General features: G+C 34.1%; 1 protein-coding gene across 4 annotated transcripts in view; it reads right to left on the bottom strand.

Annotated features, from left to right (window-relative positions):
* VPS13A (vacuolar protein sorting 13 homolog A) overlaps positions 1-18,033 on the bottom strand; it is a 231,975-nt gene that overhangs the window by 196,957 nt on the left and 16,985 nt on the right. For all 4 annotated transcript variants that reach the window (XM_065879497.1, XM_065879498.1, XM_065879499.1 and 1 more), the window contains exons 2-5: positions 9,559-9,602; positions 7,007-7,049; positions 3,536-3,631; positions 3,166-3,267 (exon numbers count right to left, since the gene is read on the bottom strand). In XM_065879497.1, the coding sequence (XP_065735569.1) occupies positions 3,166-3,267; positions 3,536-3,631; positions 7,007-7,049; positions 9,559-9,602 (285 nt within the window). The remainder of the gene's footprint in view (positions 1-3,165; positions 3,268-3,535; positions 3,632-7,006; positions 7,050-9,558; positions 9,603-18,033) is intronic.

Genomic DNA, 18,033 nt, shown 5'->3' with positions numbered 1-18,033 from the left:
ACCCTGCATAAAACCAACAGTCTACTTTTTATATAAATGTGCATGCCTTGCCAGGTGAGTATTGGAGGAGAAAAATTACAACAGAACAGATTGCAGCTACTGTAAGTTAATCATTACCAACTTCAACTCACCAGCAACCTTACTACATTTCTCCAGTCAACTTGTTCACACTGTCCAGAATAACTATTACAAAATTCTTTTTGATACTCTTCAAAGGTCCAACAACCCTTCCACTGCTCTCTTTACTCTTAGCAAATGACCTTACAACTATGGAAAAATTAGAAGCTTATTTTCTGCAATCATCACTCAATCAAAACAGCTTTTTTTTAAGATGACCAATGACCTCCATGTCATACATAAAATAATTATTTCTTAATCCTCAATTTACCTGATATCTCAGCAGGATCTGACATATTCTTTGCTTCCTAAAACACTCTTTTCCCATGGAGATATAATCTCCAAATTTCTTTCTCCTTATCTAACTGCTCTTTCTTGATCTCGTTTTTTTTTTTTTTTTTTTTTTTTTTTTGGCTGTTTTCCTCCTCTATACAATCCTTAAATGTTGGATTTCCTTACGGCAGGCTCAGTCCCAGAAATGTTTCTCTTCTCATTCTGCACTGTTGCTGCAGGGAATCTCATTCACACCTTATAGCCTGAACTATCATCCTAATGCTGACAACTCTCAAAAGTATACTGGATAAAGTCAGAAATGAGATATAATCACAGAGAAGTTGGTACATTCAGTAAACTACACAGGTCAGTATAGCTGGAACAAAGAACAGAGAAGATATGAAAGGGATGGGGCCAGTAATGAGGCTGGAAAGGTAGACAGGATTCAAATCATAAGAACTTTTATGTATCCTGTTGAAGAGTTCAAACTTCTACCTGATAACAGTAAGGTATAACTGATGTAATTTAAGCATGGTTATTTATATTTTAGATTTAAGTATAAATAAGAGGGACTTCTGATTAAACATGAGTTGCATCTATTTTTCTATTCCTCAGTAAAAGTAAAGGCAAAAGTAAAGGGGGAAAATGGATAAATCTCCAAGACCAAAAGAAAAAGAGTGTAGAAGAAAGAATGAATAAGAGAGAACCTCAAAAATTTAGAAGCTGGAAAGTAGACAACATGACAGAGGAAGAAATCTGATCCTAGATGCCCATAAATGAAGATGCCAATTGGATTTGGCAGGAGTTCTTGCATATGACACCAAAGGCACAGAAACAAAAGAAAAAGTAGACAAATTGGACTTCATGAAAATTTTTAAATCTTGTACATCATAGGACGCTATCAACAGAGTAAAGAGGCTACCCAGAGAATGGAAGATAACTTGCAAATCATATATCTAATAATGGATTAACATTCAATTATATAAAGAACTCCTACTATTCAACAATAACAACAAAAAAAACAATTAAATGATGGGCAAAAGACTTGAACAGACATTTCTCCAAAGATAACATACAAATGGTCAATAAGCACATGAAAAGATGCTAAAATACTAATTTTTACAGAAATGCAAATCAAAACTACATGAGATACCACTTCATCCCATTAGGACCCTATTATCAAAAATATAGAAAACAACAGATGTTGGTGAGGATGTGAAGGAAATGGAACCCCTGTGCACTGCTTGTGGGATTATAAAATGGTACAAGTCCCTGTAGAAAACATTATGGCATTTCCTCCAAAAATTAAAAATAAGAGTACAATTACCGTCTGATGCAACAACTCCACATCTGGGTCTATACCCAAAAGAATTAAAAGTAGTGTCTCAAAGGGATATTTGTACACCCATGTTCAGAGCAGCATTATTCACAATGGCTGAAGCACAGAAGCAACCCAAGTGTCCACTGATGGATGAATGGATAAGCAAAATGTGGTATATACATAAAACGGAACATTATTCAGCCTTAAAAAGGGAATTCCAACATATGCTACAACATGGATGAACCTTGAAGACATAATGCTAAGTGAAATGAACCACTTGAAAAAACACGAATACTGCATGATTCCACTTACATGAGTACTGAGAATAGTCAAAATCATAGAGACAAAAAGTAGAATTGTGGTTGCCAGCGTCTGGGGGTAAGGGGGGAAGAATGGGTGGGTTATTGTTTATTGGGTGTAAAGTTTCAATTTTACAAGATGAAAGAGATATGAAGAGATATGGTGGTGATGGTTGCAATACAATAACTACTTAATACCACTGAACTGTACACTTAAAAGTAGTTAAGGTGGTAAATTTTGTTATATGTATGCCACAAAAAAATTTTTTTTTTTTTTTAAAGAGGATGGGGGTAGGAATGAATGACAACAGAGAGAAAAACATACTTACAAGAAGTGTTGCCAGGAAATGTGTTAAATCTCCTTTAATGTTCTTTTACCTGTTTGTCAGGTAAACTGTTTATTATTGCATTTTTTAATTTAAAAAAATAAATGCATGGCAAGGATATTTTGATCAGTACACATATATTTCTTTTAAGATGCTTAGCTATCAAATGAAGGACAGAGGAGCATAAGGTAAGCAGATGACAAGGTTAGGAAAATGACTTTATGTTTAAAGATAAGGGAGGCAACATTATATTTATATGCCAAAGAGAAAGATTCACTAGAAGGAGAAGTTAAGAGTCAGGGTATAGAGCGTAGGTGTTGATGGTGACACCATTGCTATCACTAGCATAAATGGAAAGGGATTAGATTTCTGCAGGACATCTCTGTCACTGACAAAAGAAGTGGATTGAAGTAATGGACCATTTTGGTCTAGGCTGAATAGGGATGGATGTGAGCCAGAGGGTAAACAGATTTGGGAAAATATATCAAGAGACTAAGTAACTCCAAAAGGTGAAGAATTGATACAAGTGGAATAAGAAAGAGAAGACAAGAAAGGTAAGAAAATATACTTGATGAAATTAATTACTATAGTTAAAATCTAACCTTACTCTTATAAGCTAGGGATCTTATTTGCACTAAGGTAAATTTCTATAAGGTAAAATTTCTGTAAACATGATAAAACATAGAAACCACATTAAAATTCCTCATGTAATAAGATTCTGTCATATTTTTAAAGTAATCTCAGTGCTTCCAGAAGAAAATAATACTCTAATGTGATAAATATTTAGGTCTTTTCCGCTTTTCTTATTACCATTCTTATTTGTTTTTACCTTGATCAGCTACTTTCCGTTTTGCTTCTTCTATCCTTTTCAGTTCCTGTTGCTTTGCTTCAAAGAGTTGTTTTTCTTCTTTTAAAGGATCATATTTTATTCCTACAGGAAGTGTAAAAAAGGAAGAATCATAATTACCTTAAATTTACTCATTCCAAAAAATATCCTAGAAAATAATCACTAATTCAAAGTCTGCAAAAATTAGAGTAAAAACCAATTTATGTTGTATTATCAAATACCAAATTTAAATATTAAAAAAATCTCCAAAAACTCACCAGAATTATTTGAACAAACATAATTATCAAATATAAAGATTTTTCCATGCACAAAAAAGAGTAACTGAAATGATAATGTTTAAAATTTGACTTACTAGAAGAAGGCACTATGAGTAAATAAATGTCTTCCAATAGAGCTTCAACTGGTTGGGTATAAAGGTTTTTCCATGGAATTAGAAGACTAAGATTACCTACATGAAAAAAAAAGACAAAAAATATTATTCTTTCAACCTAGATTTACTATCAGCTTATTTTCTGTCAGGCATTAAAAGAGATAACAAAGTAGCCTTTGACCTTATGATCTCATTAACTTTGTAGAAAGCTATTTTACAACCATAAACAAAAGGCCTTTACAGTGACAATTTGAAATTATTTGTACTAGTACTGTTGGAAAATCTACTAAGCCATATTCTAAACATTTACAAATTTCTATTTCTGGTGATATGTACCACAAACATACCAATATTATTCTTCCATTAATCAACAACCCTTGATATTATAATATTGATTTTCCCCAATTCTTACTCAAAATCTCTAAGAAATATTTTTCTCATACTTTAAAAAGGTAGGTTACATACTTTATATGTGTATTTTTTATATACAGATTTTACATATATATTACATGGTATATATATAGTATATACATAAGTATGATTATCATAAGTGTATGTACTAACAAATTTCTATGGTAATAATCAAGGATCCTAGGCAATATTAGAAAATCATTCCAACTAACGAAAATATTTTACAACCCAATAGCAAAGTATTTTAAAAAGCATTAGATTTCTTGAACTAAAAAATACTATGTAAGGGGCTGATTATACTATTAATTCTAGTTTTATGTATTTACAAAATTTCTGTAATAGTTTTTTTCAATATTTTAAAATTTTTTTACAAAGTATGAATCTCTAGATTTAGAAATAGTTGTCATGACTGCGGAAGGGAAAGACTTCTTAAATACACCAGTGTTGCATTAACTGGTTAGTAATACATACCTAGACATGTCACATTACATAACCCCCAAAATCCATGTTTTTAAAAACCCCAAATTGAGAAAAAGATTTCTTCATACTAAGTCAATTCAGAAAAAAACAAAGTATCTGATTTCTAAAAGAGGAATAACTTTCTAAGTTTTAAAATCAGAGAAGAGGGGCTTCCCTGGTGGCACAGTGGTTGAGAGTCTGCCTGCCGATGCTGGGGACACGGGTTTGTGCCCCGGTCTGGGAGGATCCCACATGCCGCGGAGCGGCTGAGCCTGCGCGTCCGGAGCCTGTGCTCCGCAGCAGTGAGAGGCCCGCGTACCGCGGAAAAAAAAAAAAAAAAAAAAAAAAAAATCAGAGAAGACAGTGACCATTTCAAATTTCCATACTATCCAAAATATAACCAAAATGAAGTGAGCAAATTGGGAAAGATAATTGTGATGAATTTGACAGTTTACTTATAAATGTATCAAGCAGACTGCTTACACACATATACACACATTAATAATCCAAAAATGTAAGTGAATAAAAGGACATAGAACAGTGCCACAATAGCATTAAGTATGCAAAGAAACACATATAAAACTAACAATGTACCATTTTTACCATTAAGGTTTTTTTTTTCTTTTTAAAGCCAAACTTGTTTTTTCCTCTCCTTATGAAGTGCAGGCTTCTTATAGAAAATTTAGAAAATTCATAAAAATATAAACGAAGGTAATTTCAAAAATCTTCCACGTGAAAACAATTACTTTGAAAATACATGAGTATTTATATTTGATATGTATGTAATTCTGCATGCTTAATGAGGAAAACTTTGAAAGATCAGTAAGATTAACAACCCCCATTAACGGCAAGGGGGTTGACAATACGTTCTTATAAAACTGGCTGTACTACTGTACCACTCATTTGGAAATGTGTACTTCTTTCCTTCAACAAATTGTGTTCCTACTATATGCCAAGTATTGTGCTAAGTGAGGATACAATAAAATTAAAATAAAATTTTAAAATTAAATCCATTTCTGAAAAAACCTACTGTTTAGAAGAAAAATAAATAATAATGATATTAAAAAATGTCAGGTTCTATGATAGAGATATGCAAACGACACCTTAAATGATTCTCAAGATTATCTTATGTATTAGGTATTAGCGCAGTGTACCTTCTACCACCTTATATTAACACTGAAAATTACCTTATCATCATTTTTACACATGGTCAAAAAAGAAAAGAGAGAAAGGAAAGAAGGTAGGTTCTAAATGAAAGCAGGTCAATTTACTGCCCTTATATATTTTTTTTTAATTTTTCTTGAATTGATGTTAAATTTATATACACTGATTTACAATGAATATAGTTATAAAATTCAACGACTTTTAGAATATTTTCAAAAGGTATGTGAAAATGTTTACTGTAATATTTTTGTACCAATAGAAATATAAGATTACATTGTCCAAATATGCATTCAATGGATTATTACACTACCTTAAGAAATAAGGGAGGTCAAATTAACATGGATTATGAGCAATCTTTATTAAATATTAACTTAAAAATAGAATATAAAATCATACATATACCATGATTATAGGAAGTCAAAATGTTCACATGTAAACAATCATTTAAAAATCTGCAAAAGTAAATATAGTAGGTGGAAATAAATATATTAGGTGGGTGACATTTTTCCCGTCTTATCTATACTAAATAGTCTTTAAATTGTGGGGGTGGGAGAAAGGAGGGAAACAGAATTTGAGTCTCAGCAATGTAAATGTAAATGATAAAAACTCTCTTTGGCATACAGTCTAATAACAACTATAAGAGCACAAAATTGTGGAGACATTCATCATGTAATTTATATAAGCTTTCAGAACACCTTGTTCCCCAAGTGACACTAAAACACTGCAATAACATTATATAAATTCTACTACACAAATTATCTGTATAAAAAACTTCCAAGTCACAAATAATAACACTATCATCTTGCACAATACTTAAACCAATAAAGTTTAAACAATAAAGTTAAATAAACCAAAATAATTTAAGAAACCAAACATACATGTCTTTATTAAACACATTAAAACATCATATTTTTATCAATTATTTCTGTTCAACCAATACATTTAATATGTAAACTACAAAAACTGGAAAAATAATACAAAACAAGAAAGATAGCACAGTGTTTCCTAGAAAACTAGAAAACTTCCAGAGCAGAAACTAGGTTTTTGATTGGTTCCTAGCCATACTGCCTGGATGATCCAGACCCTACTCCTTATACCACATATTCATGGCCAATCGGAATACAGCAAGGATAACTAGTCAGAAACCTAAGAAACTGAGACAATCATGCTATTAGATTTAATGCTTTGATCTCAACTCATTTTAACACTTAACAATATGCATAATTTCACCAGTACTAAAGAAGGGATTCATGGACAACATTTTAAAGTTACACAACTAAGCTCTACGTAGATGAAAACACATAATGCTTTTAATTTGTTCTCAGAAACATTATAAATATCACATTATAGAGATATTAGACATATTATTCTGGTTGCATGTCCAACAAGAAGGACATTCAAATACTAAGGATAGCTTACCTATATGGCCAACTTTAATTTTAAACGGTACATCCAGTTGACTCTACAAAAAATACACATATGTAAAATATTAGTACATATACAGTTCAACAAAACAGATGACTATTTGTTTCTTCCCAAAATTACTTAAGGGATTTAAGTTAACTTATACCTTCTCTTTACCCTCAACAGTTATAATTGCAATATTATCTTCAAATCCATAAAATTCAGAGACTGATCACCTTAAAATAACTACAAAAAAGTTCTACAGCAATACTGACCCCTAAGTTACCCCTACCAGAATCACTACAGCTTTTACACTGCTTGAAAAAAGGAAAAAGAAAGTGGAAAATTCCACTGTCAGTTTGTATTTGTGAGGAGATTAAACACTTTGCAAAAAACATCTTCAAATAAATTTCTCCCCATTCAACTGGGAAAGGACAACCTTTTCGATAAATGGTGCTGGGAAAGCTGGATATCCACTTGCAAAAGAATGCAGTTGGACCCTTATCTTATGCCATATACAAAAATTAACTCAGAATGAACCAAATACCTAACATAAGAGCTAGAACTATAAAACCTTAGAAGAAAACAAAAGGTAAAATCTTCTGGACACTGGATTGGGCAATGATTTCTTGGATATGACATGAAAGGCACAGGCAACAACAACAATTAAATGATAAAGTCAATTTCATCAAAATTAAATTTTTTTGCATAAAAAAATGTTGTACATAACACTGTTAACAGAGGCATAAGACAACCCACAAAATGGGAGAAAGTATTTGCAAATCATATCTTCTGATAAGGGGAAATAACCAAAATATATAAAGAACCGAAACTAGACCAAAAAAAAACTTGATTAAAAAATCAGCAATGCTTTTCAGTAGACATTTCTCCAAAGAACATATAAAAATGGCCAATAAGGGCTTCCCTGGTGGCGCAGTGGTTGAGAATCTGCCTGCCAATGCAGGGGTCATGGGTTCGAGACCCAGTCTGGGAAGATCCCACATGCCACGGAGCAGCTAGGCCCGTGAGCCATAACTACTGAGCCTGCGCGTCTGGAGCCTGTGCTCTGCAACAAGAGAGGCCGCAATAGTGAGAGGCCCGCGCACCGCGATGAAGAGTGGCCCCCGCTTGCCGCAACTAGAGAAGGCCCTCACACAGAAACGAGGACCCAACACAGCCATAAATAAATAAATAAATAAATAAATAAATAATTAAAAAAAAAAAAAATGGCCAATAAGCACATGAAAAGATGTTCAGCCTCAACAGTCACTAGAGAAGTGCAAAGGAAAACCAAAATGATATACCACTTCATTCCCACTGGGATGGCTGTTATCAAAAACCAGAAAATAAATGTTGTCATGGATGTGGACAAATTAATGCTGGTGGGAATTTAGGCATACCTCATTTTATTGTACTTTGCTTTGTTGTGCTTCCCAGATACTGCGGGGGGTGGGGGGGTTGTTTGTTTATTTGTTTGTTTTTAACCAATTGAAGGTTGTGGCAATTCTGTGTTAAGCAAATCTATCAGCGCCACTTTCCCAATAGCGTTATTTATTAATTGAGGTATGTAAACTTGTTTTTGAGAATACAGTATGAGTAAATATAATTTTTATATGCACTGGGAAAAATTCATGTGACTTGCTTTATTGCAATAGTATTCACTTTATTGCAGTGGACTGGAAATGAACCTGCAAAATCTCCAAGGTACGCCTGTGTAAAATGGTTCAACTGCTATGGAAAACAGTGTGGCAGCTCCTGAAAAGGCTAAACATAAAATAACCAAATAATCCAGCAATTTCACTCCTAAGTATTTACACACAGGAACTGAAGGTAAGAACTTGAACGGACATGTATGCTAATGTTCATTGTAGCATTATTCACAAGAGACAAAAGGCAGAAACAACCCAAGTGTCCAACAACAGATAAATGGACAAAATGTGGCATATACATACATTTTTCAGCCAGATAAAGGAGTGATTTTCTGATAAATGCTACAACATGGATGAACCTTGAAGGAATTATGCTAAGTAAACTAGACACAAAATGACAAACATAGCATTATTCTATTTACATGAGGTACCTGGAATAGGCAAATTAAGACAGACAAAAGTAGAAGTTAGCAAGGTATATGGAGAGAGGGAATGGGGAGTTAGGTATTTCTTACTGGTTACAGGGTTCCCCTTGGAGTATCAAAAATGTTTTAGAAATACATACTGATGACAGTTGTACAACACTGTAATTCACGCCACTGTATTCTACAGTAAAAAATGATTAAAATGGTATTAGGGGAAAAAAAACCTGAAGATGATTGGAGAGGTAAATTAACAATCTAAAATGAAACCATATAGGAAGAGATAAATTTTAGAAATATTTTTAATGGGGAAAATTACACTGTCAGTTTGTACTTTTAAGGAGATTAAAAGTCCATTTTGCAAAATTCACATTTTACAAAAATTACTTTTTAAAATTTTTCTCAAACTTAAATAATTTAAGATGTTAAAGTAAATCAGGAAGAAGTCTATGCAGCTAACTGCACTAATACAACAATTTTTATAGTCAAAACCTACCAGGGCATTTTCTTTAATTTCAAGATTCTTCAGGGCTACAGCTCCTAAAAAGAAAAATTATTAAAAAATAAAATTGAAATTTTCAAATAACTTTTATTTTAACAAGTTAGGTAAACTTCATTCCTAAATGTCATATTAAGGAAAATAATCATAAAAATGTACATAACAGAAACAGAATCCAACTATGATTGTTGGCTCACCTTCATCCTTCAACTTAGTCTAAGCTTGTATGTCTGACCAAAACATCATTTACTGTAAGTTCTGACCTCTACGGTTGTAGCTCACTGTTAATGAATACATTTTCATTAAAATTATACAAATAATATGAATTTACCAACACAGCATGATATAAGAAAATATAGGAAAAAATGAACTGTATTTAAATATATTTGTTTAAATACAATTGCAAAGAAATTTTTAATCCATCAATGTGAGGTTAACAAGGATTTCCTAGAGATACTGGAATGTTGACATATCTTGCTCTGTTTTAATTCTGCTACACAAAATGAATGCCTTCACTTTTAAGCAATAATTTGTATATGAGTAACTGCTGTCTAGACGTTCACATAACGTCTGGGGAAACAAACAAGAAATAAACATCAGTAAACATCTAATAAAGGTAAGCTGTACAGTTAGACAAACTTATTGATCCATTGTGGTAGTGACCAATCAGTGAATGATATAGGTACATGGAGTATCACTTATTGTTTTTTCTACTGTAATGTTCCAATGTAGAGCGTGAACTTTTCATTTATGGATAATTCTTTGTACTGGCAGCCTTCAATATACTTTGCTCTGAATTTTTTTTCGAGTCAATATACTATACAGACATAAAATGAATCACTGAGTACAGCTGAAAAGTGCTATACTGTAAAACATTATTTTACATTAAAATGTATCTCCTATAAATAGCTTTAAATAAGTCTATAATGTTATACAATATCTCCACATACTGGTTAAAAAAATTAAATTTGATAGAAATATTTCTATCAAATCTTCTTAAATAAAAAAGGGCTCACAATGCAGCAAAATGAAAAATACATGACACTAAAAAAAAGATTAAGAGATAACGACATTAAAATATCCAACAAAGTTAATATTTCCATATAAAACTAACTTTAGATGCTTGTAGTACCATTTAAAGTACAAGTGATTTTAGGTTTTTGGTTTTTCCAGTTACCATGAGGTTTTTGTATAGCAGTCTATATATATATTGGGTTAGCCAAAATGTTCATTTGGGTTGTTCTACAAGATGTACAGAACAACCCGAACGAACGTTTTAGCCAACCCAATATATATATTTGGCCAACCCAGCATATATATATATATATATATATATGGGTGTGTGTGTATATATTTTTATATATATATATGCAATTAAGTTGCTGATCTCAAATGCATTTTTAAAAACTTGCATTTGTACTCTCCTCCTCTCACAATGACTGTTTCTAATATCGCATTTTATATCTAATTGTTCTGTGTATCCCTTAACTGCTTATTGTGGGTATAGATGATTTTACTACTTTTGTTTTTTAACCTCCCTACTAGCTTTGTGTGTGGATGATTTCCTACCTTTACTGTATGTTTGCGTTTTACCTGTGAGCCTTTTCATTTAATAATATTCCTGCTTTGAATTGTGGCCTTTTCTTTTTTCACCTAGAGAAGTTCCTTTAACATTTGTTGTAAAGCTGGTTTGGTAGTGCTGAACTCTTTTAGCTTTTGCTTGTTTGTAAAGCTTTTCATCTCTCCATCAAATCAGAAGGAGAGCCTTGCTAGGTAGAATATTCTTGATTATAGGTTTTACCCTTTCATCACTTTGGATATATTGTGTCACTCTCTTCTAGCCTGCAGAATTCCTGCTGAAAAATAAGCTGATAACCTTATGGGGATTTCCTTCTTATGTGTTGCTTTTCCCTTGTTGCTTTTAATATTTTCTCTTTGTCTTTAACTTTTGTCAGCTTGACTAATATGTGTCTCAGTGTGTTCCTCCTTGGGTTTATCATGTATGGGACTCTCTGCACTTCCTGGACTTCAGTGAGTGCTTCCTTTTTCACGTTAGGGAAGTTTTTGGCTATTATGCTTTGTATAGATTGCTAAACAAAAACATCATGGTAACCACAAACCAAAAATCTACAATAGATATACACACAAAAAAAAGGAATCCCAAACACAAAGATATTCATCAAATCACAAGAGAAGAGAACAAGAGGAGAAAGGGGAAGAACCTACAAAAATAAGTTCAAAGCAGTTAACAAACTGACAATAAGAACATACATATCAATAATTACCTTAAATGTAAATGGATTAAGTGCTCCAACCAAAAGACAGAGTGGCTGAATGGATACAGAAACAAGACCCATATATATGCTATCTACAAGAGACTCACTTCAGATCTAGAGACACACACAGACTGAAAGTGAGAGGATGAAAAAAGGTATTCCATGTAAATGAAAGTCAAAAGAAAGCCCAACTAGTAATACTTGTATCACACAAAATCGACTTTAAAGATTATTATAAAAAAACAAAATAGGACACTATATACTGATCAAAGGATCAAACCAAGAAAAAGATACAACAATTGTAAATATATGCGAACCCAAGACAAGACCACCTAAATAATATAAGGCAAATATTAAAAGACATAAAAGGAGGAATCAACAGTAACATGATAATAGTAAGGGATTTTTATTTTTTTTAAGATATCGGGGGTAGGAGTTTATTTATTTATTTATTTTTGCTGTGTTGGGTCTTTGTTTCTGTGTGAGGGCTTTCTCTAGTTGTGGCAAGCGGGGGCCACTCTTCAGCGTGGTGAGCGGGACTCTCACTATCACGGCCTCTCTTGTTGCGGAGTATAGGCTCCAGACACACAGGCTCAGTAGTTGTGGCTCACAGGCCTAGTTGCTCCGCGGCATGTGGGAGCAACCTGTGCTAAGAAAACTGGACAGCTACACGTAAAAGAACAATGCATTCAGGGCTCGAACCTGTGTCTCCTGCATTAGCAGGCAGATTCTCAACCACTGTGCCACCAGGGAAGCCCAGTAAGGGATTTTAACACCCGCATGTACATCAATGGACAGATCACCCAGACAGAAATCAATAAGGTAACACTGGACTTAAATGACAGACTAGACTACCTGAACTTAACTGATACATATAGAGAATTTGGTCCAAAAGCAGCAGAATACACATTCTTTTCAAGTGCACATAGAACATTCTCCAGGATAGATCACGTGTTGGGCCACAAAGCAAGTCTCAGTAACTTTAAGAAAGCTGAAATCATATCAAGCATCTTTTCCAACCACAACGCTATGGGATGAGAAAACAACTGAAAGAAAAATATTGCAAAAAACACAAATATGTGGACTAATCAGTATGTTACTAAACAACCAATGGATCACTGAAGAAATCAAAGAAGAAATTTAAAAATACCTAGAGACAAATGAAAATGATAAAAAACGACAATCCAAAACCTATGGGACACAGCAAAAGCAGTTCTGAGAGGGAAGTTTATAGCAATGCAAGCTTACCTCGGGGAAACAGGAAAAATCTCAATTAAAAAAACTTAACCTTACACCTAAAGCAACTAGAGAAAGAACAAACAAAACTCAAAGTTAGCAGAAGGAAAGAAATCATAAGATCAGAGCAAAAATAAATGAAATAGAAACCAAGAAAATAGAAAAGAACAATAAAACTAAAAGCTGATTCTTTGAAAAGTTAAACAAAATTGATAAACCTTTAGCCAGACTCATCAAGAAAAAAAGAGAGGACTCAAATCAATAAAATTAGAAATGAGAAAGAAGTTACAACGGACACCAGAGAAATACAAAGGACCATAAGAGACTACTACAAGCAACTATATGCCAATAAAATGGACAACCTAGAAGAAATAGACAAATTCTTAGAAAGGTACAATCTCCCAAGACTGAACCAGGAAGAAATAGAAAATATGAACAGACCAAGTACAAGTACTGAAATTGAAACTGTGATTAAAAAGCTCCCAAAAAACAAAAGTCCAGGACAAGATGGCTCCACAGGTGAATTCTACCAAACACTTAGAGTTAACACCTATCCTTCTTAAACTACTCCAAAAACTTGCAGAGGAAGGAACACTTCGAAAATCATTCTATGAGGCCACCATCATCCTGATACCAAAACCAAAGATACCATAAAAGAAAATTACAGGCCAATATCACTGATGACCACAGATGCAGAAATTCTCAATAAAATACCAGCAAACCAAATCCAACAATACATTAAGAGAATCATACACCATGATCAAGTGGGATTTATCCCAGGGAAACAAGGAGTTTTCAATACCCACAAAACAATCAGTGTGATACAGCACATTAACAAACTGAAGAATAAAAACCATATGATCATCTCAATAGATGCAGAAAAAACTTTTGATAAAATTCAACGTCCATTTTGCCTGTAATATATGATTACAAACCCACAGCTACCATCATACTCAATGCTGGAAAGCTGAAAACATTTCCTCTAAGATCAAGAACACGACAAGGACATTCACTCTCGCCATATTTACTCAATGTAGGTTTGGAAGTCCTAGCCACAGCAGAGAAGAAAAAGAAATAAAAGGAATCCAAATTGGAAAGGAAGAAGTAAAATTGTCACTGTTTTCAGATAACACGGTACTATACACAGGAAATCTTTAAGACACCACCAGAAAACTACTATAGCTCATCAACAAATCCAGTAATGTTGTAGGACACAAAATTACATACAGAAAGCTGTTGTAATTTTATACACTAACAACAAAGTATCAAAGAGAAAATAAGGAAACAATCCAATTTACTATCACATCAAAAAGAATAAAATACCTAGGAATATATCTACCCAAGGAAGTAAAAGACCTGTATTCAGAAGACTATATAAGACACGAATGAAAGAAACTGAAGATGACACAAACAGATGAAAAGATATACCATGTTCTTGGATTGAAAGAATTAATACTGTTAAAATAGCCATACTACCCAAGGCAAAGTACAGATTCTATGCAATCCCTATCAAAATACCAATGGCATTTTCCACAGAACTAGAACAAATAATTTTAAAATTTTCATGGAAACACAAAAGAGCTTGAATAGCCAAAACAATCTTGAGAAAGAAGAACAGAGCTGGAGTAATCACACTCCCTGACTTCAAACTATACTACAAAGCTACAGTAATCAAAACAGTACTGGCACAAAAACAGACACATTAATCAATGTAAGAGGAGAGCCCAGAAATAAACCCACACACTTATGGTCAATTAATCTAAGAGAAAGAAGACAAGAATATACAATGAAGAAAACACAGTCTCTTCAACAAGTGGTGCTAAGAAAACTGGACAGCTACACATAAAAGAACAAAATTAGAACATTTTCTAACACCATATACAAAAATAAACTCAAAATGAATTAAAGACCTAAATGTAAGACCGATACTATCAAACTCCTAGAGGAAAACATAGGCAGAACACTCTTTGACATAAATTGCAGCAATATTTTTTGGATCCATCTTCTAAAGCAAAGGAAACAAAAGCAAAACAAACAAACAAACAAAAGAACCCAATTAATCTTAAAAGCTTTTGCACAGCAAAGGAAACCATCAACAAAACAAAAAGACAACCTACTGAATGGGAGAAAATATTTATAAATGAAATGACTGATAAGGAGTTAACATCCAACATATATTAACAGCTCATACAACTCAACATTAAAAAAAAAAAAAGGGCTTCCCTGGTGGCGCAGTGGTTGAGAGTCCGCCTGCTGATGCAGGGGACAAGGGTTCGTGCCCCGGTCCGGGAAGATCCCACATGCTGCGGAGCGGCTGGGCCCGTGAGCCATGGCCGCTGAGCCTGCGCGTCCAGAGCCTGTGCTCTGCAGTGGGAGAGGCCACAACAGTGAGAGGCCCACGTACCGCAAAAAAAAAAAACCCGGGGAATTCCTTGGTGGTCCGGATGTTGGGACTCCACACTTCCACTGCATGGGGCCCAGGTTCAATCCCTGGTTGGGGAACTAAGATCCTGCATGCTGCATAGTGTAGCAAAACAAACAAACAAGGAAACAAACAACAACAAAAAAAAGATTAAAAGTGGGCAAAAGAACTGAATAGACATTTTCCCAAAGAAGACAAGCAGATGGCCAACAGGCATATGAAAACATGCTCAACATCATTAATCATCAGGGAAATGCAAATCAAAACCACAATAAGATATCACCTCACACCTGTCAGAATGGCTATCATCAAAAAGAAGACAAGTAACAAATGTTGGCAAGGATATGGAGGAAAGGGAACCCTTGTACACTGTTGGTGGGAATGTAAATTGGTGCAGCTACTGTGGAACACAGTATGAAAGTTTCTCAAAAAATGGAAAATAGAACTACCAGATGACCCAGCAATTCCACTCCTTGGGTATGTATCTGAAAAAAACCCAAAACACTAATTAGAAAATATACATGCACCCCAGTGTTCATAGCAGCATCATTTACAATTGCCAAGGTACAGAAGCAACTTAAGTGTCCATCAACAGATGAATAGATTAAGAAGATGTGGTATATATATATAATGGAATAATACCTAGCCATAAAAAAGAATAAAATATTGCCATTGCAGCAACATGGATGGACTTGGAAGGCATTATGCTAAGTGACATAAATAAGAGAAAGACAAATACTATATATCACTTATATGTGGAATCAAAAAAAAATACAGCAAGCTAGTGAATAAAACAAATAAGAAGCAGACTCACAGATACAGAGAACAAACTAATGGTTACCAGTGGAGAGAGGAAAGGAGAAAGAAACAATATAGGGGGTTGGGGGGAAAAAGATTATTATGGTTATTACGGGATTATATGAAATTGTATGTGTGAAACTTTTGAAAACTGTAAAGCACTATTGGATTTAAAGAATCTTTCCTTCAATGAAAAAATCAATTAAAAATAAAAAACAAATAAAAATAAAATACAAGTGATTATGTGATAATTTCTATCTTATTTCGCTGGGTCTGTTCATAAATTTACAATACTGAACAGTTCTGAAATGTACATTTTAAATAAAGTTTAAGTCATTTTACATACTTTAAAAAAAATCAGCAAGCTTGAGGATATGTAAATATAAACTTCCAAACTGAAATGCAAAGAGAAAAATAAAGTAAAATAAAAATAATGAAACAGAATGTCCAAGAACTGTAGGACAATTATAAAAGCTGTAACATATGCCTAATGGAAATACCAGAAGGCAAAAAAGGAGACAGGAACAAAAATATACACATATATTTGGAGCAATAATGGCTGAGAAACTTCTGAAATTAATGATAAAGACACCAAACCACAGATCCAGGAAGCTCAGAAAATATCAAGCAGGGAAATAAAAAATCTAAACCTAGGAATACCATAATCAAACTGCAGAAAATAAAAGGAAAAAATCTTGAATATGATCCAGAAAACCCACTTCTTCATATACATCCAAAGGCAAAGAAAATGGGATATCAAAAAGATTTCTGCAGGACTTCCCTGGTGGTGCAGTGGTTAAGACTCTGCGCTCCCAATGCAGGGGGCCAAGGTTTGATCCCTGGTCAGGTAACTAGATCCCTCATGCGTGCACAACTAAGAGTTCACACGCCACATCTAAGGAGCCAGTGAGACGCAACTAAGGAGCTTGTGAGCCACAACTAAGGAGCCCGCCTGCTGCAACTAAGAGCTGGCACAACCAAATAAATAAAAAGATTAAAGAAAAAAGATTTCTGCACTTGCATGTTTATTGCAGCATTATTCACAATAGCCAAAATATGGAAACAACCTAAGTGTCATCAAGATGAATGGATAAAGATGTGGTTCATATATACAATGGAATATTAAGCCATGAGTAAGAAACAAACTTGAAACAACAAGGATGGACTCCCTCTGAGGGGCTTATGGTTAGTGAGATAAGCCAGACAGAGAAAGATGAACACTGTATGACATCATTTATGTGAAGAATCTAAAAAACCCAAACTTGTAGAAACAGAGTAGAATGGTGGCTACCAGGGACTGGAATGTGGGAGAATTGGGGAGATGTTGTTAAAGGACATAAACTTGCAACTATGATAATTAAGTTATGGAGATCTAATGTAGCACATGGTGACTATAGTCAAATAATGTATTATATATTTCAACAACTGCTGAGAAACTAAATCTTAAACACTCTCACCACAAAAAAGAAACAAGGGCTTCCCTGGTGGCGCAGTGGTTGAGAGTCCGCCTGCCGATGCAAGGGACACGGGTTCGTGCCCCGGTCCGGGAAGATCCCACATGCCACGGGAGCGGCTCGGTCCGTGAGCCATGGCCGCTGAGCCTGTGCGTCCGGAGCCTGTGCTCCGCAACGGGAGAGGCCCCAGCAGTGAGAGGCCCGCGTACCACAAAAAAAAAAGAAACAATATTGATGTGAATCGACAGAGGTGTCAGCTAAAGCTATGGTGGTAACCATACTGCAA

Source organism: Phocoena phocoena, chromosome 6, assembly GCF_963924675.1.
Source record: "Phocoena phocoena chromosome 6, mPhoPho1.1, whole genome shotgun sequence".
Lineage (NCBI taxonomy): Eukaryota > Metazoa > Chordata > Mammalia > Artiodactyla > Phocoenidae > Phocoena > Phocoena phocoena.
This window is presented reverse-complemented; position numbering and strand designations above follow the sequence as displayed.